Source organism: Parambassis ranga, chromosome 2, assembly GCF_900634625.1.
Source record: "Parambassis ranga chromosome 2, fParRan2.1, whole genome shotgun sequence".
Classification (NCBI taxonomy): Eukaryota; Metazoa; Chordata; class Actinopteri; family Ambassidae; genus Parambassis; species Parambassis ranga.
The window spans coordinates 2,714,166-2,740,325 of record NC_041023.1 but is presented as its reverse complement, the minus strand read 5'-3'; the positions used below and the strand labels follow the sequence as shown (position 1 = coordinate 2,740,325).

At 44.4% G+C, this 26,160-nt stretch overlaps 4 protein-coding genes across 6 annotated transcripts; all 4 read left to right on the top strand.

The window, feature by feature from the left end:
• The first annotated feature begins 1,303 nt into the window (after positions 1–1,303).
• flot1a (flotillin 1a) lies at positions 1,304–6,294 on the top strand. Its single transcript, XM_028432970.1, has 13 exons — positions 1,304–1,442; positions 1,790–1,840; positions 1,963–2,038; positions 2,299–2,389; positions 2,496–2,639; positions 2,720–2,839; positions 2,934–3,029; positions 3,147–3,299; positions 3,419–3,600; positions 3,885–3,930; positions 4,023–4,160; positions 4,239–4,403; positions 4,485–6,294. The coding sequence occupies exons 2-13, from the start codon at positions 1,798–1,800 to the stop codon at positions 4,503–4,505; spliced, it is 1,275 nt and encodes a 424-aa protein (XP_028288771.1). The 5' UTR covers positions 1,304–1,442; positions 1,790–1,797; the 3' UTR covers positions 4,506–6,294.
• A 927-nt stretch (positions 6,295–7,221) lies between these two features.
• znf384a (zinc finger protein 384 a) lies at positions 7,222–15,912 on the top strand. Of its 3 annotated transcripts, XM_028399871.1 has the most exons (11): positions 7,222–7,370; positions 9,075–9,142; positions 9,884–10,214; positions 10,517–10,639; positions 10,775–10,935; positions 11,010–11,086; positions 11,190–11,414; positions 12,370–12,537; positions 12,931–13,009; positions 13,105–13,263; positions 13,369–15,912. In XM_028399871.1, the coding sequence occupies exons 2-11, from the start codon at positions 9,080–9,082 to the stop codon at positions 13,780–13,782; spliced, it is 1,800 nt and encodes a 599-aa protein (XP_028255672.1). In that variant the 5' UTR covers positions 7,222–7,370; positions 9,075–9,079; the 3' UTR covers positions 13,783–15,912. The 3 variants fall into 3 exon arrangements, with proteins under 3 accessions (XP_028255672.1, XP_028255673.1, XP_028255674.1); XM_028399872.1 differs by lacking the exon at positions 9,075–9,142; XM_028399873.1 differs by lacking the exon at positions 12,370–12,537.
• Positions 15,913–16,663: 751 nt separating this feature from the next.
• Positions 16,664–21,176, top strand: kifc1 (kinesin family member C1). Its single transcript, XM_028398629.1, has 17 exons — positions 16,664–16,752; positions 17,603–17,697; positions 17,792–17,891; positions 18,017–18,070; positions 18,161–18,244; positions 18,399–18,594; positions 18,682–18,847; positions 18,964–19,131; positions 19,215–19,328; positions 19,411–19,497; positions 19,585–19,782; positions 19,895–20,059; positions 20,154–20,292; positions 20,414–20,553; positions 20,663–20,736; positions 20,821–20,896; positions 20,992–21,176. Exons 2-17 carry the CDS (start codon positions 17,614–17,616, stop codon positions 21,034–21,036), a joined length of 1,890 nt encoding a protein of 629 aa, XP_028254430.1. The 5' UTR covers positions 16,664–16,752; positions 17,603–17,613; the 3' UTR covers positions 21,037–21,176.
• Positions 21,177–21,735: 559 nt separating this feature from the next.
• Positions 21,736–25,544, top strand: zbtb22b (zinc finger and BTB domain containing 22b). Its single transcript, XM_028399654.1, has 7 exons — positions 21,736–21,862; positions 22,837–23,073; positions 23,167–23,473; positions 23,576–23,928; positions 24,002–24,280; positions 24,423–25,089; positions 25,150–25,544. The coding sequence occupies exons 2-7, from the start codon at positions 22,837–22,839 to the stop codon at positions 25,488–25,490; spliced, it is 2,184 nt and encodes a 727-aa protein (XP_028255455.1). The 5' UTR covers positions 21,736–21,862; the 3' UTR covers positions 25,491–25,544.
• Positions 25,545–26,160: the final 616 nt, after the last annotated feature.

Sequence of the window (26,160 nt, the reverse complement as noted above, 5' to 3'; positions counted from 1 at the left end):
AGGAGGAGACAGTCTCACAGCGCAGCCCAGCTGGTGTAAATAAAGGCTTGGGAGGCGGCCTTTACTCTCTCCGAGCTTACTGATTGGCTGCTGTGGATGCAGCTCCGGCGCTGATTGGCTGAAATGTGAGCTTTTCAAGAAGGGGTTTCCTAGACTCAAAGGCAAGGACCGGAAGAGGAAGGGAGTGCCGGGTTTTGTCATCATCGCCCTGTTGGAGCTCCAGATAAAACAATGCAGTCATGTCTGTTTGTCTTGTATGTTGTATATGTTAAACCGTTCAATAAAGATTGAAAAAAGATAAAACAATGAGGAGGGAAATAGAACAGAAATTCTATGAGATAGAACACAAAATATTGACATTACACTACTGGTCAAAAGTTTGGGGTCACCAGGCCACTTCTACAGCTTCTCTGATCAGCAGAACAGTTTTCTAATCATCAATTAGCCTTTTTAACACGATTAGCAAACACAATGTACCATTAGAACACAGGAGTGATGGCTGCTGGGAAAGGGCCTCTGTGTACCTTTGTATATATTTCATTATAAATCAGCCTGTTATAACTCGTTTACCACATTAACAATGTCTAGACTGTATGTCTGATTACTTTAATGTTATCTTCATTGAAAAAAAACATTTAAAAAAAAATAATAAAGACAAGTGACTCCAAACTTTTGAACGGTAGTGTTATATATGCAATGTTTCTTACCTAATTGATTATTATTAATTCAAACAGTATGACACATTAATTTTTGCACCGTGTGTTATATTACAAGTTGCTTTATACTATGTAAGAAGTAAATTATTTTGTACGACAATTTTGAAGAATTTTAAGTTTTTTGTCAGATATTTTATCCATTTGATTGTTAAATAGTACCTATTCTCAAGTGGTGTATGTTAACATACTTTACATCCAAATCAGCTGCTTTCAAAATGAATGTCATATTGTGTAAACTGTATTTGAGAGTATAAGCAAATATGTGTGGAACGTTATGCCATTGGATAATTATTAATGATGAATTAATGAATTAATTATTAATGAAGTGTTTTGTTAAGTGTGTTGTTGTCAAATTTAGTAAAAAAAAATAAAAGTAAAATTACTTGAATATATTCACATACGTGAGTGACTTTCAATCTTAATTTGTTTCATGAATGAAAACATTTTACACGTCCATCAGCAGTGAGACACACTCAGTATATCCTGTTGTTATTGTTGGCAGTTCCCCACCACGCCGCCAGATGGCGGTCGCACACAGTTAGTTCGATGGGCGTGCTCAGTAGAAGCCCCCGAGCTGCAGCCCGTCACATCCACAGTCAGCATCAGATGGTGTCTAACGGGAATAATCGTCACCTGAGATAAAATTACACCAGTTCTAACCAACGCACGCTGCTACACCTTTTTCCACCGATCTCCATCTAAACCACATCGTTCGTGTTCTAACCGGTAAGTGTGTGATTATATTAACGTCTATATCCACGTCCATTTTGCATTGTAAACAATAATGTCTGAGCCAAATTGATCAGGTCGATGCTGACTGAAGCTTGCAGCTAGCAATAATGCACAAAGTAACATTAAACAGCAGTTTTAAAGCGTTTATTTACAGAGTTCTGATATGTTTCTGCTCCTTTTATTTAGCTTTACTGCGCAACATTTGATTAAATTAGATTTTAGCTCGGCTGCTTTTCATCACAACCCCTCCCTGGTCCTCCACTGTTTTATGTTTACAGGCCTTAAAATGAAAAATGTGTAGAATAAAATAGTTTTGTTTTACCTTTTCTTTCTGTCTGAAGGTGCAAACATGTTCTACACCTGTGGTCCCAATGAGGCGATGGTGGTATCAGGTGCGTTAGCAACAGTCAAACTCTGAATACATTCAAATGTACATGTGTTTTTTAGCTTTATCTAAAGTTAATTTGTAAAGGAAATAATGTAAATAAATGTGATTCACTTCCTGGTCTGTAAGGGTTCTGCCGCTCTCCCCCACTGATGATAGCCGGAGGCAGAGTGTTTGTCTTCCCGTGCATCCAGCAGATACAGAGGTAGGCAAACCCTAATGTTGTTAAATCCTCTGAGGCTCATTGGGTTCTGATGTTGCTGCAGATAATATGGGATGAAAATGACATGTTTAGTTCATCCTACAGTTCATTTCATGGCACAATAATGTCTGTCAGTGTAAGTGTTGTAGCTGGCTTCAGCCCAATGTCTGCACACTCTATAGGACAAAAATAAAAACCTTTTCCCCTTAATGCATACCATTAAAACCATTTAAACCAATCAATATGTGTGTTATCCTGTGCAGGATTTCCCTGAACACTCTGACTCTGAATGTGAAGAGCGATAAAGTCTACACCCGCCACGGAGTGCCCATCTCCGTCACTGGTATAGCCCAGGTTGGACACACATACAGCTCTATACTGATGACCTGCCTGAGGAGCATCATCATCATCATCGTGTCTGTATTTCACTTTATTCCTAATAAGAAACTGTTTTCCACAGATGAAGATCCAGGGTCAGAATAAACAGATGCTGGCCGCTGCCTGTCAGATGTTCATGGGGAAGTCAGAGCCTGAGATCGCTCAGATCGCCTTGGAAACACTGGAAGGACACCAGCGCGCCATCATCGCCCACTTGACTGTTGAGGTAAAAAAACAAACCTTTCATGGTGTCTTAACACACATTTAATCCAGTGTTACTTAGAAGCGGTAATCATCCTCCTACAGGAGATCTACAAGGACCGTAAGAAGTTCTCAGAGCAGGTTTTTAAGGTGGCCTCCTCTGACCTGGTCAACATGGGCATCAGCGTGGTCAGCTACACCCTCAAAGATGTTCACGATGACCAGGTATTGCTTTTCTGTCAGTTGCTAGTTTTGTGTGTGTGGCTTCCAGGACTTTGAAACAAAAACACATCCAGTGTGTTTTTCTGCTTGTGTTTAGGATTATCTGCATTCACTGGGAAAGGGTCGCACAGCGCAGGTTCAGAAAGACGCTCGCATTGGAGAGGCCATGAACAAGAGGGATGCTGTGATCAGGGTGGGATATGTATATCACTTGTTTGTTGTATTTTTAGTATCGTCATCCTGTTTATTTTCTGGAGCTGATCCCACTGATTTCTCACATCTCTATCTCTGTTCCTCTCTCTCACTGTAGGAAGCCCAGGCTTTGCAAGAGAAAGTATCGGCTCAATACAGGAATGAGATTGATATGGCAAAGGCCCAGAGGGACTATGAGCTGAAGAAGGCAGCCTATGATATTGAAGTCAACACTAAGAAGGCGGAGTCAGAGATGGCCTACCAGCTGCAGGTATACAGGAGTCAATACAAAGAAGATAATAAGAATAAAATAATCACAAAATTAGATTTTCAGAGTAATCAATGAAGAGTTGAACCAATCTGATTTACCGCCGTGTCTTCTTCCACCAGGTAGCAAAGACGAAGCAGCGCATTGAGGAGGAGAAGATGCAGGTGCAGGTGGTGGAACGGACGCAGCAGATCACCCTGCAGGAGCAGGAGATCAGCCGCAAGGAGAAGGAGCTGGAGGCCAAGGTGAAGAAGCCTGCAGAGGCGGAGCGGTACCGCCTGGAGAAACTGGCTGAGGCTCAGCGGTGAGTTTCAGGTTCCTCCTGTAGGGTCCACTATAGAAGTTCCGTTTGTTAAAGATACTGAAGGTCTGTTGTACAATAGATGAGGTGACCCACGTTGAGGCCATTTTTACTTTGTGCTTTACAATCTGAGTTGTCATTTTTATGTGGTTACTGACTTTAGACACAGTTTGACGGCTGTTAGACCAAACTGACCTTGTCAGATGTTTCATGCCGGTCAGATATTTGAAACAGGATGTGTGTCCCTGGTAGATTTAACTATGTCTGACTCCCGTCTGTTCCTTCAGACTTAAGCTGATCATGGAGGCAGAGGCTGAGGCTGAGTCCATAAGGGTGAGACAAAGATCTTTACACTGTGGCCATGTTTGTGTTCATAATGAGGTTGGATGCCTGGTACAGTACGGCCGTCCTCTTCTCTCCTTCAGGTTAAAGGTGAGGCTGAAGCTTTTGCACTGGAGGCCAAAGGTCGTGCTGAGGCTGAGCAGATGGCGAAGAAGGCCGAGGCCTTCCAGGAGTACAAGGATGGGGCCATGGTGGACATGCTGCTGGAGAAGCTGCCTCTGGTCAGAGACACATCTGATCTGACAAACATTTAGTTGTAGCTGATGATTTAATCCTTTGTGCTCTCTATCTTCTAACAGATGGCAGAGGAGATCAGCAGACCTCTGTGTGAGGCCAAGAAAGTCACCATGGTGTCCAGTGGAGGTGGAGAGGTGGGCGCGTCCAAACTGTCTGGAGAGGTGCTAGACATTATGACCCGCCTCCCCGAAGCGGTGGAGAAACTCACCGGAGTCAGCATCTCTCAGGTGATTTCATGTCCCATCCCAGATGAACATCACAGTACTGCATGTCCTGAACGATGCATCTGACTCTCCTCCTTTCTGCAGGTGACTTCTCGGACAGGCTGAAGAGAAACAATTCAAAATGGCGACCAGGCGGCACTAACACCGCCCCCTGCCTGGATTCTCTGCACGAGTCTCTCATCACAGCCTTTTTTCTGTTCCCCCTCTCTGATTCATGGTGTGAGGATCACATTCACTGTCTCTGGCTGCTGTTGCAGTTAAAATCACTATTTTTAGTTTCTCAAGATTTTTTCTGATCTCCCTTCTGTGTGTGTGTGTGTGTGTGTGTGTGTGTGTGTGTCACATTGATTCGTCTCAGCCCCCACCCCCACATCCACCCACTGTCTGTGTTTGCTGTCTCCTCCATAACTGCCTGTGTCTACTGCCTTGCTGCCGAGCCTTAAGTGCATCTTAGCATGAAAGTGTAACACAAACATGAACCCAAAACATTCGTTCACTAATGCTACTAACATTACATATCCTATCAGACGCTAATCATGTTGTAGATGTACTGTACAATCTGTCATTTCTTGTTTTTGATTGTTATGATATTTATCAAAGACAGACACACATGCTGCCCTGCACCATACTATAAATGTGACTATATACTATTCACATTTGCTTCTTAGTGGATTGTCAACATGTTGCCCATACAAGTAGACATCTACATCATCATGGAAACTCAGGAATTTACAGGCAGCCTCATTCATATGGACATTTTTTTCATAATCAAATGCTTGGAGGACCACAGTGGGAACTTTCTTGAACCACCCTGCAGTCCAAGAAAACATACTCGGTGTATCCATTAAGAAAAGCAGTGCCTTTTGGGTTGTTATGGCCAGTTATGTAGCAGCTGTCATAGACGTTCTGTGAAGACTAATAAGTAAATATAAGCTAAAGATTTCTGTTGTAGTATTGTGAATACCACGGTGAAGTTATGAGATAGAGACACTGTTAGTTTACATAGTAGTAAAAATTATTTTAGCCTAATATATAGAAACATAGGTGAGCAGCTTGGACATCAGGGAGCGTGTCAGATTGAGATCAGGAATGATGGATGTGTAGCCAGAAACTCAAATCTAGTAAAATCTTTTCTTTTCTTCACTGCTGTTGTCGAGTGTACTGTACTCATTTGGTAACTTATTATTTTATTTAACTCCTCAGATAGCTCTAAAATGTCACTGTAGTTTCATACATTTCATTCAATTGCCTTTAACCCCCTCACACATTCACCCTCTACCTCTGGGGCTGGGTATTCAAAACACTGTATCTCTTTGTAAACACTGAAACTTGCAGTTGAATTTATGGGATGTCTGATTGCTTTTTTTGTTTTGTGTACCCAGTCCTAAGACTGTTTATGTTTTTGCTCATAGTAGAGCCAAATGCACTGTAATGGCACTCTTTATTTATTTGAAGATGAGCACTACTGTTGTTATTATGCATGTATCTATATCTATCATATTTACACTATACTATTGCAAATGCATATGTCTCATAGAAAAGACACAGCAGTGATGTGCAGCTTCACTGTGGAGTTACCAAAGCAGGAGATTACTGGTTAGTATTGCAATGTAAATGTGATGTTTGTGCTTCTGTAGTGTTCTGTAGCACAGTGATACTGGAGCAGCACTACACACAGATGCATTTATACAGTATATATTTGATATTTGACACAGTGTCAGTGTAGCACTGTGTGCTTTATGTCTCCTCCTCACAGCAGTTCCAGCGCTTCACTATAAATGTCATAAAGTTGTAGTCTAGAGTTTTCAGTCTTGTTGTAGCTCCTGCTTTTTGTGTATTTTGGCGAAATTCTGCTAAAATAGAATTGTTTTTAAATGTGATCTTTAGTTCTGTTTTAGGGCAACGTTACACACAAATACAATATACCTATAAGTGTTTAGTGCTCCTAAAAAACAAATGATTTTACATATACTGTACTTGTGTGTTTTTATGTTTGATGCATACATGTTTTTTTTTACACACGTTTATTTTAATGTTGTCATCAGTTTTCATCAGCATTTGAACTATAACAGCATGTTGTTTATCTTGGGGGCCCTGAAGGACATCTCATACATGCAGAGTGGGGCCCCAATAAACTTTTCATTAAACAGAGATTTCTGTGTTATTATGCTGGGGGGGAAACGGGGAAAAAAGCTTTATTGTCATTCATTGTACTTTTATGCAATGCAGCATATTGGCATTATACAGAAAACATAAAGCAACAAAATGCTCTACTAAAGTGGACAATAGAACAGTAGGGGTAATTAAATTAAAGGATATTCATTTATAACTGTATAACTAGTATTATGTACTCCGAATAAGATACACAGCTACTGTTACAATGATGTCCTCAAGCCCGGGTAATTAATACACCGGAAGGCACTGCAAGGATGGATGGCAGGTGCGTCAAGTTGACTAATATATAGCCAGACTGATACAGGAAGTAAAATAATTTTATGTTCAAAAATGAAATATAAACAGGCATTAATGTGCATAAAACACATACATTTACAGCTATAGTAGACCAGTAATGACAAATTAAAGTACACATTTGGTAATAATTAGTTATAATATTTTTATTTTACTTACTTTTTTATTCAAGTACAATTTCAAGTACAATTTCCCATTTGTAAACATTGTTAGATTTTAAGAGTGTTTTTTATTTAATGTTATCTTGTATTATTTACTTTAATGTTTAACAGCGTAGCTGTGTAAACATTGGAGTTTTATTTTGAAAGGATTAGCCGGAAACGTCGTTGGTTAACTCTTCTTCGTGACTTTCCTGAGCGTAGCTGGAGGAGGAAAAAAAGAAAAAAAAACGAAGAAAAAAAAGGCACATCTGAGGGTTTAAGGGGCGGATTTGGACAAAGTTTCCCAACTGTCCCGACCCGAGGAAGCTCCTGGGGGGTTGACGGGGACTCCAGTTCACCGGTAATTAATACAGGAGTTATTAGTCGGTTGTTAATTAACAGTTATTTTCAGTGTGTCTGAGAGCACCGTCGTCCCGACCGCCGGAAGTCTACATGAAGCTGCGTCTCCTACAGAGGCAGCGGCGTCGACGTTTTTTTTTTCTGTGTTCGTTTTTTTTTTTTTTTTTTTTTTTTTTTTTTTTTTTTATTCGGGACTTTTTTTTTTTCTCTTTTTTTATTTTCTCGCAGTGAGATGAGCAGGGAGTGAGGAATGGAGGCGTAGGGAGCAGGGATGTTTGTGTTTACAAAGCGACAGGCTAGTTAAGCATATGAATACCCAGGCCTCCTTGTAAGCTAGAGCAAGCCAGCGAACAAAAGGAGAAAATTAATGGAGGCAAGTTAGCTAGCTCCCCTTGTCTTGTTGCGTTAACCTGCTAACGTTAGCCATGTTTGTGTGTGACACAGATATCCCGTTAAGCTCTTGGCAGCCGGTTTGATGCAATGCTACTCATTGCAAACGCTCCCCTGATTCTAACGATTTCTGACAAATCTTTATGCACAAGAATTTTATCAATCACTGCTAACGTTAGCACGTAGCTAGCAGTGCCACAGTTTTTAGAGCCAGCCTGTGCCCCCTCGTCAAAAATGGCTCTCAGACCACTGAAACATTGACTTTGCAGTGCAATAACGACCTGATACTAAGCTGCGGAATACCTATAACCTGTGTGAAATTAATTAATTTGCCTTAGAATGTCTCCACATAATGTATTCATACACTGTGCAACTGCAGCGAGGGAGAGGAGGCTCATGAAAACATCGCAAAAATAACCTGAGCTGTGTGTTTTGGTCCCTCAGTCGCTGCAGAGTTTAATCTCACGTTTATTTTTCATGAACCTCCCATACTCCTCAAAAGGGGTTAACAGAAATCTGTCAGAATTAAATGCAAGTTCAGATTCACTAACGTGCTAATACATGCATGCTTTTCTTTGGTATGTGAGCAAATGTGACTCTGCATGGCAGTCACATCTTCACATGCATTCACAAAACCTCTAAAATGTTTTTAACCTTTCAATTCATAACAGGATATGGAAAATAAAGTGCAAATGCATGAGTGCAGAACAATAAAACTTCCTTCTTTGGTGCTGCAGAAAACATGCACATCTCTGTGTGTTAGTGGGGGGTGATCAGGAAAACTAAAGATTATAGGTTCAATCATGATATTGTAAATAGAGTGTTATCTCCAAATCAGACACTCTGACATGTTGTGGATGAAGCAACCACAGTAAGAATGTGTTACTTGCTAATAGCAACACAAACAGTGTAAGATACTATGATACTACAAGAAGTGCATGGGCTGTGTTACAAAATATTATGAAAATTATCATTATTAGTGTTTTTCTCGACTCTTGTCTCTTCTGTCCTCCTGTTGATATGTTTATATCCATCCCCTTTGGGATTGAACATCTTTGCCTGATTCCTTTCAAATCCTCTTCTCAGTAAATATATGATCTTTTGTTTTGAAAAGTAAGACTAAACATTTTAGTTATGACACTGATCCTTAAGCTGTTAAGTATAGCAGGCACTGGAGAGGAGGATACATGGAAAGGAAACAAACTAAGATGACTGACATGCAGCCATGCATGGTCTGGATTCACATGACAGTACAAAAAAAAGAGGAGGAGGGGGAGGACAGGTGTTTTCTAAGTGTGTTGCTTTTTAATTACAGAAATAATGGACGATTCCCATTTCAACTCATCATACTTTTGGTCTCCCGTCCCCACTGTACAAGGACAGGTAGAGACAACCTTATTGTTGGAATTGTCTATGGTATAGTGGAATGTGATATGACAAGAGATATTCAAAAACAATTATTACTGTGACTATATGTGGAAGTATTTTTAAGATTGTTTAAGAGTGTTTATAACATCGCCAAATGTTCGCTTATTTGGTGAAGTTGGTTTAACATCACAAGTTTTTTGAGTGTGATTTCTTGATGGGTTCACTCGTTTACTCCTGTCCTTCTCCTCTTCATCTCTCTTCAATCTTCTTTGGTTCTTTTTTCATTTACTTTTTGTATCTCACCATGCCTTCTTTCTCTCTTTTTTCCATCTTCTGTCTGCTCTCTATGCAAATCTAACCCACCGTGCCTTTCCCTTTGCACAAATTGCTTTGTGATAACCTCTTACTGCACCTTCATCCTCTTTATTTATTCACCAACATGTCCCGTCTTTGTCCCTCTTTAATATTCCTGACTGCTTTGTTTTTCCCACTGCCTGTTTTCCTGGTCTTCCTCGTGGGTTTTCCTCTTATGGTCCCTTTTCAACTTGTTCCCATCTTCCCTGCTGTCCTTCCTCAAACACCAATTTCACTTCCCCCATTATGTTGTTTTTTTCTGCCCCACCATCCTCCTTCCTCATGCATTTCATCCTTCTTTTACCCTCTTCATGAAACCTTTTACCTTTCCATCCTGCACTTCTTTCCTCTTTATTACTTCTCCCATCCCCCTTTTTCCTTCCTCTACTCACCACTGTCTAGATTGAGAACGCCATGTTCCTGAACAAGGCAAAGGAGCAGCTAGGTCCTGAGAAGACCAACACGCCCAACTTCCCTCACTCTTCTGCGTCTTCCACCTCCTCCCCCCACTACCCCACGGCTGTGCTCGCCATCCCTGGCTCAGTGGATTCTGGAGGAGGGGTACGGGTGGTCCCCAAACAGGAAGGAGCTGGGGGTCAAGCAGGAGGAGGAGGAGGTGGGGGCAGCGGTGGTGGCGCACCCATGAGTACGGTCGGGGGACACCTTCACCAGTCACACACCACCCAGAACGTCACCGTTGTGCCTGTTCCTTCCACAGGTATCATGACTGCAGGTGAGTGAGCAGCTCAGCCTGAATCATGACATCCAAACTTCTGTTATTTTATTATATGTGTCGGTGTCACCTTAAGATAGATGCACATGAGGGAGAGCACTATAAATATTCACCTGCAGCTGCTACTAATCTTGATCTTAATAGTTTTCTCCTTATCTGTAGTCAGCAGATGTATTGTGGCTTTAAGTACTGGCAGTGTAGCAAAGTGTCTCTGCGTCAGCTGTGAGCTGCTCTCTGTTGGAATGAAAGTCTGACGTGCCAAGATCTGGGCGGCTTGATAACAGTATTTCTTTTCCTCTTAGCGGGATTGGTAATCACCACCCCTCAAGGCACTCTGGTCCCCACTGCCTCCACACAGTCATTTGTAGCTGGACATCCCACCGCCACCACCATGATAGTGTCTGCATTGCACCCCTCAAATGCAGGTAACACACAGATTCACAATCCTAATGCAGACTCCAGTCTTGGAAAAGGGCCTAAAATCACTAAACATTCAGTCGTGTTGAATAAGTCTAAAAGATGCTGTTTTTGTTTTTCTTCACTCTTATTTGTTAACACAGATAAGAAAGAGGATATCGCAGTCCCTGCGGTTGTTATGCCGACACCTTCAAAGCGAGGCAGGAAGAGCAAACAGATGATGGGCCGAGTAAGTGGAGTGGGCGGGGTCCTCCCTCCAGGAAGTGATGCATTAATCTTGGCACACCTTGCTGCTGGTGGACAGGTGGGTGTCTCTGCTGTTCTTGTTTTCCTTGTGTTACTTTTGATTATAAATATGTTGTTGTTGATGTTTCACAGCACCACACTGCTGACCCTTATGATTTGTCAAATGACGAGGATGATAACACCAACAAAGATGGACCCAAATCCTACAGGTGACACCATTTTAATCTACCAAATTATGCTCACTGTCTACTTTGACAGCTTTGTTAACCATTAAGGTTTTCTTCCATCTCTCTCAACTCTCACCCTGCTAAGGTGTCGGATGTGTGCAGTGACGTTCTTCAGCAAGTCAGACATGCAGATCCACGCCAAGTCCCACACTGAGGCCAAGCCCCACAAGTGCCCCCATTGCTCCAAGTCGTTTGCCAACTCCAGCTACCTGTCCCAGCACATCCGCATCCACAGCGGGGCCAAGCCCTACACCTGCACCTACTGCCAGAAAACATTCAGGCAGCTCAGTCACCTGCAGCAGCACACACGGTACTGGTCTGTGTGTGTGTGCCTGTGCTTGTGATTTGTTGTTAAAGCATGCGTGTGTCTTGGTGGGTAAAAGGGGAAGGTGGGGGTGGTGAGCTTGGGCTTTACCAGGTTTTCTGGGACAGTGTTGACAGTGTGAAGCTCTTTTTGCACAGTCGGGCATCACCTCTGAAGGTGCAGCAAATGCAAATTTATTCTGCTGGATTTCAGTAGTTCTCCTTCTGATACACAAGTGTAAGTGTTATAGTTTGCATACTGAGTATGCCCATTCCCTCCTTAAAGTAAAACACCCTCCTTGCTATTTTAAACTTGCATGTTTTTTCACACCGTTTCCAAGAACAGCTACTAATCAAACACTGATTATTTTTAACCCTGTGTGATGATTTAAACGATAAAAACACCTTTCCCTCAGTCACCCTACTGCGGTTTTTAATTGTTTTGATTTCATGCTTGACCTTGTCATTCACCTTCTTCATATCTCCATTCCCCTTATTGCCACGCTCCGGGTTTTCTTTGTGGGTTTCAGGCCATTAATTTTAAACAGGAAGATGCTCTCCGCTGGCCTGCCACCCGTCTTTGAATTTACGTTTCAGTTTGACTGTAGCCGAGTCAGACATTCATAGACACAATCACACTCCACTCAAAGCAGGACACACTAAGTGGAGAGAGAGAGCGAGCGAGAGAGAGAGAGAGAGAAAAGCGTGACTGTGCTTGCTGTATGTTTTGTTCTGTGTTTTCACAACTCAGACACAGCACAAAGAGCACACTGTCAAACATAATGGTCTGTGATCAACATGAGTGATCGCAGATCTTTTAACCGTAAGCGCATGATTTGGTCTTCGATTCATCGTGAGTTTTGGTCATGCTGTTAGCTTAAAGATCTCTCGCTGTTTCTCTCTCTCTGTTTCTCTCTCTCTCTCCACCCCTTCAACCCTGCAATCCCGGTTTCCCGTGTTAGAAACCACACTGAGGCCAAGCCCCACAAGTGTCCCCACTGCTCCAAGTCGTTTGCCAACTCCAGCTACCTGTCCCAGCACATCCGCATCCACACCGGGGCCAAGCCCTACACCTGCTCCTACTGCCAGAAAACATTCAGGCAGCTCAGTCACCTACAGCAGCACACACGGTACTGGGCTGGGCTGGGCCGGGCTGGGCTGGGTGGGTTTGGAATGACCAGGTGTGTTTTTTGTGTGCATGTATGGGAGCAGGTGTGTGGACACTTAATATCATTGTGATTGCACGCTTGTTTTAAAGTTTTCTGTATGTTCCTGTCAGATTTTTTCAGAGAGACCAAACTCAGTCTGGCTGTCAGCCACAACCAAGATCTGGCTGCCTACCCTCAGTGGCCCAACCATACCAAAAATAACCACAGTTCCCAATAAACCTTAAAATCATGAAAGAATGATGTGGTAGAAGTAAAAGAACTAAACATAAGAAAGAAAGGGGTTAAAAGCTTCATTCTTAATATCAAATGCTAAAAAAAGTTTAACTAATGGCGTCTAACTGTGATTTCTTTTAGAATTCACACTGGTGACCGACCATACAAATGTAACCATCCTGGCTGTGAAAAAGCTTTCACCCAGTTGTCAAATCTACAGGTAAAATATTTCTGGATAATTTGTTGATTTTTGCCCAGAGCCAGTGTTTTTTTTTTTACTTACTCCTCCTGCTTCCTCTCCTCTGTTCCCCACAGTCTCACCGTCGGCAGCACAACAAAGACAAGCCGTACAAGTGCCACAACTGTAACCGTGGTTACACAGATGCTGCCAGCCTGGAGGTGCACCTGTCCACACACACCGTCAAACATGCCAAGCTGTTCTCTTGTGGCCTCTGCAACCGATCCTATACCTCGGTAGGCTCTCAGATGATTGTACTTTCTAAATTTAAAAGCATAATAGTGTTACTCATCAGCTGTTTCCTTCCTTTTGCTGGCACCATATGATGTCCTTCTCTCCAGGAGACATACCTAATGAAACACATGAGAAAGCACAACCCCGACCCATTAACAGTGGCAGCAACAGTAGCTGCCCAGCAGGCCCAGGGCCTCACACCAGGCGGTGGCGGAGGCAGGGGCAGAGGCCGCGGTCGAGGGAGAGGAGGTGCTGGCAGAGCAGGCCAGCTCCAAAGCCAAACTAACCCCAGCAACACCAACCAGAACCCCAACCCGGGACCCCCAGGCAGCTACCAACCATCCCAGCAACCCACAGAAGCTGTGGTACCCTGCCCGTTTGACCTGCACCAGTACAAAACAGTGGCAGCCAGCGAGATCCAGTACAAACCAGTCACTGTGGCGGACCTGCCAGTGACACACAAAGACCTCTGTCTCACTGTCTCCACATCAGCCATACAGGTGGAGCACATGAACTCATAGGCTGCGTCTTCCCGCCCTGCTTGAGGGATTACTAAATATATCTGCAGTGAGAGGAAGGTACACTTTAACAGGTAATGATGCTGTGTTCAGTGTTTCTTGCAGCTGATTGGCTAATTGGGCTTAAACTTAGAGGGATCACTTTATGATAATATTATGAAAGGGCTCGATCGGGTAATGCAATATAATCAAAAATTAAGTTAATTGACCCAATGTAATGCTGAATACAACATTAACACATTACTTGTTAGAGCACAGCTATCTTACACTGACCGTACCCTCCTTGGATCTCTCAGTAAAATGCTGGTTTGGGACACTGATATAAGATCACTCATTCTTTAGCCTGAATCCACATTCTTCTATTTTATAAGGACATTTCCAAACATTTTATCATCATGACTGCATGTCCAAACATTCTGTGATGCTTCCTGATATCTAAACGGTTTTGGCTTGTAGCTTTCGGTAGCTCAGCAACGGTAAACATTTACTTGATATCACAACTTCTTCTGCAATACGGGTTGTCTGATACTTTCAGAGTATGTAAATAGCACCTAGACCTGTTTTATTATCAAAGACATTTTATTAATATGTGACCTAATATTCAGTGATCTTCAACCAGTTATACCGCTCTGAGGGATCTCTGGAGGACGAAGGTGTAAAATATCTGTAAGGACAAATGTCACTGTTCTCTTGTCCATAGAATAGTGCAGGTTTTGAAGACATTCAGATCACATTAATCTGAACACTCTCCACTGTTTAGTTCAAGCCAAAACAAAGGAGCCGACAGAAGACCAGGAGTCATTGATGAAAGATAATAACAACTGAAACACTTTCAGTCTCAAAACTGAGGACGAACTGTGTTTGGCATTTTTAAAGACACTGTCAAGGTGTCAAGGACAAGTGGAGCCTGAGAAAAGGCCACAGCAGCAGCAGCAGGAGGAGGAAAATAATGTGGATGTGTTGTGGATATGGCCGAGTCCTGCAGCTGGATCTCAAAGTGTTCATTTCACAAATCATGATGTCCTAATTTACACCCACCTCCCCTCAAAAGGAGAAGGAGAAGCAGAGAAACCAGTTCTTTGACAGAACCCAAAGTGAAAAGAGACAAAGAATGCACTAAACGTGAGGAATCTGCAGCAGCGCTTGAGACGGAAACACGAAAAGAGGAAAAATAAAAAGGGTGGAGGGGTGGGAGGGGTCATAAAGAAAGCACTTGATGAAGCTTGTACTTCACGCCTATGTTTGTCATCGTTTGTCCTTTTTTTTATATATCATATGTATGTATTTTTCTACCAACAGAACGTGTGAACAAACAGAGAGAAAGCGAAGTGAGTGCATGAATGTGATGGGAACAGAGAGAAAAGTCCTAAAAGAACGTCGTTTTTTTTTTGTTACTCTTCAAAGAAAAACAGTTTACGACCCTCCAGTGAGTAAAGACAGCCCAACTTGTCATCGTCACGGTGGGAAATAATGATTGTGTGATAAAAAAAATGACTGACAGGTACTGTTATCAATCTTTTTTTTTTTAAAGAACTTTTCATACATATTATTACTACTTTCATTATAACTGTATTGCAAATGTTATCCACATTATTATCAATCTGAGGCATTATGGTATTGCAGTATGCTGTACATAAAATAGATAGAAAAGACTTTTTTTTCATCTGTAAAAGGGAAGTATGTCCTGTGTAAAGCATATATGAAACTAAAGGAACTCCAAGTAACAAACACCAAATTATTAAGCGTGTCCCAAGTCGCCTTAAGTGCTGTCGAACTGCCACACCCAGAAGAATATCTGCTATTGAATGATCAACTTTAGGCCTTAAAAGTTTGGGAGTTTTCCAAAATCATCTCTAAAAAAAATGAATAATCTGATGAAATGAAGTCGTGACGCAGGCGACCTGGGACACACTGAGCCGTCTCTCCCGATCAAAATGCTCGATCAGCCTGTGTAACAGGCCGTCTTGTCTCCATGTATACTCCTTGTATTTCATTGTGTCTTTTTATGAGAAATAACCCGTTCTCAATATTCTTGTTAATGTTATTACCGATGCTCCTGATAATACAGTTATTAACTGCCCTCTTATGCTACACTCTTGCATTGTATGCACAGTTACACCTCTTGCTCATCTGAACAGACTGTTTCTTCCCTTAAGGAGAATAAAGTTCAAAAACTGTTTATGATGAACAAAAATCACTTTGATTTATTTGATTTTTTTCAAAAAAGCGTGTGATTGATGAAGATCAATGATGCTTTTTTTAAATTATTTTGGATTAGCAAGGTTCTGATGGCAGTTAGATTTGTTTCACAGGGACTCATGTGATTTGGAAACTGTGACTGTCAGTGGGCCGAGCGGAGTGTTTGTCCTGTGCTTAGTATAGTTTGGAAAGCATGTACCGGGGGATTCCCATGCTGCTGACAACAATGGCTCCTACAGTGAACAATTTAGTGGACAGCCAGGTTTGTCAGGTGTTAAACAGAACATACCGTTTCTCTTTTGAACATCATCTGCTTCCATCCATGGTGTGGATGGTGGAATGTGCAAAGAAAAGTGTCAGATAATAACTAACTACTAAAATTAAATGTAGTTTATGTTCAATATGTTGCAAATCAAATTGTTGTTCAAAAAAAAGTTGAGACAGGACAGTTAAAACTGTGTAATCACTGGACGAGGATTTGTTTTGATATGAGGTGAATGGGTGAATGAAATAATGTCCGTTAAAAATGTTTAACCTTGGAGGTTACCTTGTGCCTTATTTGCCTTCGTCACTGTGCAAACGGCATGTGTCCCGCCCGGGTGGGACACTCCGCGAAACAAATCCGAGCAGTCACTGACGCGGGGGCGGGGTTTACGCTGTCTCAGCCAATCACGGCCGCTCGTCAGAGGCGCCCACCAAAACAGTTCGATTTGAAATTCAAACGGCTGGAGACGGTGGATTAGGACGGACCTGTATTGAAGATCTGGTTTTAAGGTAAACATTTTTACACTAAAGATCGGATAAAAAGGAGAATTTTAAAATTATTCAAATAGGCGGGCTGTAAAATCCAGTTTAAACTATAGCGCGTTGCTTTATCGTGGTAATTTGCCTTTATGCTAAAGCTAACTAACTGCTGTTAGCATCAGTAATAACACGAACGCTGGTTAGTTTCAGTCGTTTTTGTGAGGATCACTCGCATATCGTAATTCTTCGTGACCTCACTAATGTTTAGATCGATAGGCACTACATCTAAGTTTGTTTTACTTGTTTTTGAAATGATGATGTTGTTGAATACACGTCTGTCCACTCCTCCTAGCTGCTTGTAAAACTATCGTGTCATCTCCACGTTACACTTTATTTACTCTCTCACATTATTAAACTCTGAGTTTGATGTGTAACACACAGATGTTTCATTCCCCGATTGGTTGACGCACTGTGTCCATGTATTAAACTTGGTGCACATGAAAGCTGAGCTGATTGTATTTTTACAGTAGTGTCCAAAGTCAGGCCAGAGTCCTTTATAAACCAGAAGAATCCCTGTTGGAAAGCTGATTGCTTGATTTCTTCAAAGTTCCTGAGTGTTGGTTTGATTTGACGTTAAATCACCTGCATAAACCTATTTTAAACACTGTAATAGTTATAAACCAGGGTGGTTTAAATCCAAGAAACAGATACTGATGAAGCCATATTGGGAGATTAGTGAAATGTCCTGAGTCCAAATGTCTCGATTTAACTCTTGGACATCATGTGAGTTAGATGAATGAGAGTCTTCACAGACAACAGATGTTAATTCTTGGATTGTTTTTAATGTGCAAGTCTGTTTTGACACTTTTGTCCTTCTCAGTCCTCAACAGCATGTCCCGCTTGCCAGTCATGTCAAGCAAAAGGGTCCTTACGAACAGCAACAGCAGCTCAGAGAATGACTCTGCACCTGCTCAGGTGTGTATTATCAATCATTTTTACAGGTTTCACTGTATCTGTGTTTTGCCATTTAAGTCATTGCTTTCCCCTGGTGGCATATTTGATTTTGCAGAAAAGGCTTCGTAAGGACACAGACCTGCACAAGCCACAGGGAGCCGCTACAGTTGTCAGCGGTAGGCGGGCTCCTTTGGCTGCAACAAGGGCACCTCTTTGTAAGTTTTGTCTCAAACTCAAGAGTTTTTGTATTAAATGCAAGTCGTTTTTCTGCTCTTATGTAATCTTCCCCTGTCCTTTTATTTTTTATAAACTAACACTTCTCTCTCCATCCCTTACACAGCTAGGCCAGTCAGAGGTGTAGGAGCTGCCACAGTGGCTGTGGGTCCTTCCAGAGGTAAGACGGGCCGTCAAATAACAAAAAAGAAAACTCTGGAGGCCGTCCTGTATTCTGTATTTACTCTTCATTGCTTCCTTCTCCTTCCAGGTGCCCTGAAACCGTCTGTCGCCTCCACTGCAGCAAAGGGGGGCAACATGAAACCACCTGTTGCATCAACAGGCACAAAGACAGGTGAGAGGTCCACCTGGTTCACTCTGCAGTGTGTGATAAAATGACCAGCCTTTCTGACAAATGATAATCTGTAGTTTGCAGCTGAGGTGGAACATACTGTTAAAGATGACAGAAGAAGAAGAGCTGATGTAGAATCTGATGCGTTTGTGTACAGGTGGCGGGGCACCCCGGCGACATGCATGGGACCTGAAGGGAAAGGTCAGCGACATGGAGGACAAGGTCCGTAATTACCAGACCAGGGTTAAGTCTGTGAACCAAGAGAATGAGGTTCTGAAAGACTCTGTGGTTCAGAGCCAGAAGAAATTTGCTGAAATGCAGAAAGAGCTGGAGGAACAGAGTGGCCAGATCAGGTCAGGAGCTGTTTCATGATTAGAATGGATAAAATAAAGCACTTTACTTGGATTATTTTGATTTTGATCTCGTTCTTTTTGTTCTAGAGTGTATAAGGTGCAGCTGCATGAGCTCTCAGGAGTCAAAGAGGATTTGGAGAAGGTCTCTAATGACAAGAACTTTCTTGAGAAGGAGCTCGCCAATTTAGAAGGCAAATACAAAGTCATGGAGACTCTCCGGGACAGCCAGGAGACGGAGCTGCAGACTCTGAAGGTAAAAAACCCTCTGCAGCTGGACAACAGTGGAGGGTGGTGACATTATTTCCCATGTTGTGAATACATTAATATACTGATGGATACATATTTGGCCCGCCTTTCTTTTTACTGCAGATGAAACTGTCGGTGCAGGAGTCAACGCTGACCCGACTGCAAGGAAACCTGAGAAACACAGAGGAAGAAGTCCGCTCTCTGAAAGAAACTGTTGCCCAGCAGAAGGATGAGCTTCATGCTGGAGAGATGGAGCGCAGGCGGCTCCATAATACAATCCAGGAACTCAAGGCAAGCTCAAGTGCAGATGAAGCCACAGATAAATAATTAGGTTACAAATTTTCTCTCTGACTAATTCTTTCTTCCCCTTGCAGGGCAACATCAGGGTGTTCTGTAGAGTGCGCCCGCTGACAGGTGGAGGCCTGAGTAAACACATCCAGCTGATGCCCAGCGACAACAAGACAATGACACTGGTCAAAACAGAGGAGGTGAGAATCCTGCTGTTTATCAGGTGTAAATGTTTCTTATTCAACATTATAAAACTGAATTCTGCCTTTTTCTGTCTTTCAGTCTCACACAGGAAAAACTGCAGACACTCAGAAGAATTACAACTTCAGTTTTGACCGGGTGTTCGGCCCTCAGACGTCACAACAGGACGTAAGTGATGTGCACCGTTCCTTAGACACTGTTCAACATGATGTAAAAGTTTTACACTTACAGGGATATTTGCCACTTCGTCTTCAGGTTTTTGAAGAGATCTCACTGCTGGTCCAGTCAGCATTGGATGGGTACAACGTCTGCTGCTTTGCATACGGCCAGACTGGAAGCGGTAAGACCTACACCATGGAGGGAGACGAGTTTGATGAGACCAGAGGTGTCATCCCCAGGGCTGTGCAGCAGATATTCAAGGCAGCAGCAAAACTGGAAGCACAGGGCTGGGAGGTCAGTTTTTGGAAGTCATGTTTGAATTCAGAGACATTCAGTGTTACAGCTGCCAATGATCACTTCGACATGTCTGTTACTAAACACTGGAACTGCTTCTGTCCTGCCTCAGTTCACCTTCACAGCAAGCTTTGTTGAAATATACAACGAGACCCTGCGGGACCTCCTGTACACTGGCAAAGCCAGCGTGAGGCCCGAGCACGAGATCCGAAAGTTAAGCAACAACGAGGTGACCATCACTAACCTGACCTATGAGAAGGTCATAAACGAGGATCAGGTATGACGAGCACGTCACTTACTCGACCTTTGAGTCCCCTTTCGCTTTATACTTGAAACTGGGAGTCAATATTATGATTCCTTCCTCATGCTAGGTCCTTGGTCTGATTGCTTTGGCCAATCGGAACCGGTCCACGGCGCAGACAGCCCAGAATGACCGCTCCTCTCGCTCCCACTCAGTCTTCCAGCTGGACATTGAGGGAGTGAATGCTGGCAGGGACGTCAAATGCAAGTGTGAGTATGATACTACTGATGCTAGTGTTAGTGCCTCTATCTTTTGCGTCTGTTATTGTGGCATGTACAGAGGGAACAACATTTTTTTAATGAAGGTGTGTTTTGTTATATCTGTGTATAGCCACCCTGTGTCTAGTGGATTTGGCTGGCAGTGAGCGGATGGTGAAGAGCCAGTCTCAGGGTGAGCGCTTCAAAGAAATGACTGCAATCAACGGCTCCCTGTCTAACCTGGGCATCGTCATCGCCGCGCTGGCCAACAAGGTCTGTAGTCTGGAGGCCGAGACGAAAGTTCAATGATCAGACCAAAGCTTTGGTAGATTATCTGTATTAGAGCAGTTTGTGGTATTAATTTTCTAAACTTTTGTTGCAGGAGAGCTACATTCCATACAGGAACTCAAAGCTCACCTACCTCCTGCAGAGCTGCCTGGGAGGAAACAGCAAAACGTGAGTTGACCGTGCTTTCTTTCCATTTTTCTTTTTCTTCAATAAACCATTCTTACATGTGTGTTTTCTTTTGTTCTGTTTCAGCCTGATGTTTGTGAACATCGCTCCAGAGCCGGACAGCTTTGGAGAAACACTCAACTCTCTGAGGTTTGCCAGCAAGGTCAGTGACACCTACAAATTCCTGGTCTGATAAAACTAGTTTCATTCATAGTCTTTAAACGTCTAAAGTTTTGTATTTCTTTTCCTTCTTTCCAGGTGAATGACTGTGTAATCGGGACTGCGAGTGCCAACAGGAAGTAGTTTTAAACGACAAACTTTTTTTTTTCTTCTTTTTATCTCCCTGACTTTAACACTGTGATCTGTGTGCCTGTCCTTAAAAACCAAAACCTCCTGTACAGCAGATGCTCAGGGCCTTGATTAGTGATCACTAACACACCTTTTTTAAAAAAAAAAAAATTATAATTATATAAATAGATGTGCATGTCTGCATATTTCATAGCCACATGGTTCTTCTTTTATAAATGTATATACAGCCTCCATGGTTCTTTAGGTCATTCTCTTGCTGACACATGTAATCTCTATCGATCATTTTTTAAGTCATGTTCCTTCCATATAACTTTGTAACAGTGGCTGCAGTAAACATTTTTTTGTGTAATTACTGGCACTGTCATGTTTTATTTTTACTCACTGCCCCAACATTCTGTCGTGATAATAAAGACACTGTAGATGGGCTAACTGCGTTTCGTTTGTTTATACTGTTTGTTTTTAACCGTTTCTGCTGCAGGTGTTTGAGGGAAGATGGAAAGTAAATGAAGTTTTTTTTTTTTTTTTTTTTTTTTTAAACATGTTTTTATTTTTTTAGTGCTGTCATTAATAGAAAAAACACATTTAATTTTTTTTATATATATATAATTGATTTATTTTCTGTCGGCCGAAGTCTGGCTCGTCTGTCTGGATCCCGTTAAAGGCGCCGCGTCGCTGTCTGCCGCCGCTGCAGAGATCAGATGGGAAGAACATTTCTCCAACATGCTCCTCAAACTTCGGGGCCTGGGTAACCCGGCAGGACGCTCTGCCTTCGGCTCGGTCAGACACTGTACTTGTGGAGGCTGCAGCGTCAACTAAAACGGTGGGTGTCCTGTCTGCAGCGGCGGCTGGTTCGTGTAGCCCCAGCCCGCCGTCTGAGCTAGCTAACAGGCTAACGTCACATCTGTAGCGCCGTGGTCGGAGTCTGGAGCTCCGGCGGCGGCTGCGAACGGAACTGTTTCCCTGAGAGGAGGATGTTTTCCACCGATACATGAGCGTCATGCTCCGGCTACAGCTCTGCTTATTTTGTGGCTTGTTTATTTAAAAGTGTGTTTGCACTCCAGCTGTTGATTTTTCCCACGCATTAGTAACAGTGACAAAGTGGTTATTGTCACGTCCTGTGTGTGTGTGTGTGTGTGTGTGGACATTTTCTGTGGCTCCACACAGATGTGCAGCTCCTCTGTAAAGGACGTCAGCCTCAGCCTGCTGTCAGGGAGCTCTTCATGTATGTGGTGGTGCCTTCAGGGACACACAGCGGTGCATGTAACTCATGATGTGCAGACTGTCACTGCATGCAGCTGTGATCCAACAAAGAGACTTTAAATAGACATGTTGCATAAGACCGTCTGGCTGTCTCAGGTAGGACTGATTTACAGGCTATTTAGGGTAAATGACAGGTGCTGATCAATTTACCTGTTTCCAATCACTACTAGATATTTGTGGCCGATGTCAATATGTAAATTAAAATCTGTATCAGCTGATAGTTTTAAAGACTGATGAGCCAGAAGATGAAAACCACAACAGGTGATGTGAATTATCATGTCGTTAGTGGGGTACCTGGTAACAGACCACCTGGTCGGAGCATCTCCACAAGCAGCAGGTGTTGTTATGGTGGCCGCAGACACAAGCATTGGCACAATAATGGAAACAATGGAGAGGGAGTTTAACTGTTGTGGTGAGAAATAACTTTTTGGGTAACATCAGCTGGAAGTTATTGTTGATGACAAAAATATACACTTAATTGTAGCGTTGTGTTAAGCAGCAAAAAGTGGAACTCGAGCTTTTTCTAACACTCAGATGCAGTCGCTGCCCGTGGAAGTGGGAAGCAGCAGCAGCAGCAGCAGCGGCGGCAGCTCCTCCTCAGGCTCCGTGGTGCAGGTGTGCTTCCCCAGCGCTCAGGCCTCGGTGCTGGACAGTCTGAACCGGCAGAGGGAGGACGGCCGGCTCTGTGACCTCTCCATCCACGTCCAGGGGCAAGTGTTCAAGGCCCACCGCTGCGTCCTGGCCGCATCCTCGCCCTACTTCCATGACCAGGTGACAACAGCTACACCCAAGCACATGATGATTTTTTCATCATGTGAATTGACAAAGGTATAATGTGATGTGTTGATCTCTGCTCACCTGCAGGTCCTACTGAAGAACATGTCTACCGTCTCCATCCCGGCAGTGATGGACCCGTTGGCGTTTGAGAGCGTGCTGAGCTGCGCCTACACCGGGCAGCTCCGCATGCTGCGCGACGACATCGTCAACTACCTCACTGTGGGCAGCGTCCTGCAGATGTGGCACATTGTAGATAAGTGCACGGAGCTGCTGAAGGAGGGCCGAGCTGCAGCTGCAGGAGGGAGCAGCAGAGGAGGAGCAGGAGGAGGAGGAGGAGGTGGTGGTGACATGCAGGATGGAGAAAGTGGAGGTGGAGGGTCAGCCAATCCTGGGTGTAGTAGCAGTAATGGTGATGGCGGTGCATGTGGAAGTGATGGAACTGGTGGCAACGCTGCTGTTGAGCAGGTCCAGGTTGAGTCCAACGAGCCCCAGCGAGGCCCGCAACCCCCCAGCCGCCCGTCAGTCAGTGAGAGCCAGTCCCCCAGCAGCACCAACTACTTCAGCCCCAGGGACGGGGGCAGCTTCGGGGGCAGTGGTGCAGCTGCAGCTGGGGCTTCTGTGGATGGAGGCGGGGCGAGCAACACCCCCAGCTACTGCACTCCGTCAGGAGGAGAGGAGGCCTTCCTTATTGAGGAAGAAGAGGAGGAAGTAGAAGAAGAAGAGGAAGAGGTGCTGTACCACCAAAGGAAGAGAGGAAGAGGAGGAGGCAGCGGGAGGAGGAAGAAAATGAGCTCAGTGTTGGAGCAGGAAGTCGGTGTCAGTGACAGCTTTGGCGTGTCGTCGTATCAGGTGGGTCTATCAGAGCTGACGTGTTTTATTAACACATAGATTTCCTGTTAAACATAAGTGTCTCCACCCAAAGGATGGAGAGGACGCAGCGCTGCCACTGCAGAAACGCCCTACGTACAGCCAGCCCAGCATCATGCCCCGCAAACAGTGGGTGGTGGTGAAAACTGAGCGCACGGAGGACGACGACCTCATCGTCGTGTCCGGGGAGGAGGGGGGAGATGAGGAGGAGGAGGAGGATGAGAGGGAGATGGAGCTGACCCGAGGGAGGGAGAGGAGCAACTTCAACATCTCCAACGTCAGGAGCCTTTCAGCAGAGCTGGCGGAAAGAGCTGAGAACGACATGGACTCACAGGTGAGCAGCCGCTCTGTCACACAACAGCATCAAACATCCTCCAGGCAGGTGATGTGTCGTCTTTTAATCACCACTAGAGGGTGCCAGAGCCTGCAGAGACTGGCAGGTGGTGTGATGATTAAATGTCTCTGTCTGTCTGTAGGTGGAGTACTGCCAGTCATCAGAGGACTACCTCAAGTTTGAAGGCGGACTAATGGACCAGACGTTAGCGCAGCACCTTCATGACAGCGCTGCAGGTCAGACACAGAACGCTAACCGCGCCGTGTCAGCGCTGCTGGGCCAGGTTCAGTCTGCAGCCTCAGCCCGGGCCCAGCTCTTCCCCCTGGACATGCAGGGGAACCAGATCCTCCTCTACAGCCAGGCCTCTGGACTCTCACTTGATGCCGCTGCGCCTCCGCTGGGAATGACAGGGGGCATGATCGGAGGAGCGTCTTTCAAAAGCCCCAGTCTGGAGCACGGAGCGGTGCACCTGTCAGTGCAGGGCGGTATGGGCGTCGACGGCGTGGATAACGGAGGGCTTGCAGGTGGAAGTGGGTGCAGCGGCAGCACGGGGGGTTCTGGGAAAGTGTTTATGTGCCACTGTGGTAAGACCTTCACCCACAAGAGCATGAGGGACCGCCACATCAACATGCACCTGGACCTGAGGCCCTTTCACTGCCCCGTCTGCGCCAAGAAGTTCAAGATGAAGCATCACCTCACGGAGCACATGAAGACGCACACAGGCCTGAAGCCGTACGACTGCCTCGGCTGCGGCAAGAAGTTCATGTGGCGAGACAGCTTCATGAGACACCGCTCGCACTGCGAGAGGCGCAGCGGGCTGGGAGAGAGCGGCGAAGGCGGGAGCAGCAGTGAGGGAGGGAGAAGAGGAGGAGGGGGAGGTGAGGAGGGGCCTGAAATGATTTCCTCCCCTCACCTCCTCCTGTCTGCAGGTGAGGGAGGACAGGGCGGCATTATGGGAGGCGGGACCAGAGGAGGAGGAGGAGGAGGAGTTTCATCACACGTTCTGTCACCGCAGCACGGCGGCGTCTCAGCCACAGGGAGCGGTGGCAGTAACACTAACATGGCTGCTGCAGGGGCGCTTCTCGGGGTGGTCTCTCAGAGTCCAGGTCAGGGTCAGGGGGCTGGGATGTTTGGAGGTCTCGGGTTGGGTCGAGGCATGTGTGATGAAGACGTGTGTGAAGTCAGTGCCAACGAAAGCAGCGTGACTTAAACCTGTGTTTCTTTGGGACAAGGCGCCTCTTTCTTTGCTCTGGATCCTGCTGCTGCTCCTCAGACTCCGTTAACTGCCCGCACGCAGCGTTTCACCCAGAGCGAGGAAAAGAGGCGAGACCTCCGCCGGACAACCTGAAGGACCTGATTCTGTCTGAAAGATGCCATCCTGAGTTATCCACCGTTCTCATAAAGACTTGAGGAAACCTTCCTCTGAAACGTGGCCTCATAAAAAAACTGATCTTTAGTCTCTGAGTAAGCTATTGTTTCTGAGAATATCTGAGAAGTTTATTTTTCTGGTTTGTGGAAGAATGTGTGGAGAGGAAACCAAAAATGAAAAGTCAGAGCTTCACTAACTGTTCCCTTCTGTGGCAACATTATAGTATCAGTAGAATAGAAATAATGGCTGTTCTAAGTCGCTGTGGTTTCTGCAGTATTGTATTGTGATATAGTGCTGTAATCAGATCAAAAGGCACAAATCTGCAAGTAAGTGGTGTCATTTTCTGTACAATGACTCAGTCGTGCAGACTCTCGGTGCAGATTTGTGTTTTTTTTGTTGTGTTCCTCACAGCAGCAGCATATTTTCCTGCCTCTGTAACAGACGTTACTGTCAGCACTGTCAGCCATGTTGTTTTCAGTGATGCTGTGCTGCTGCTGGTGCTTCGCTCGGA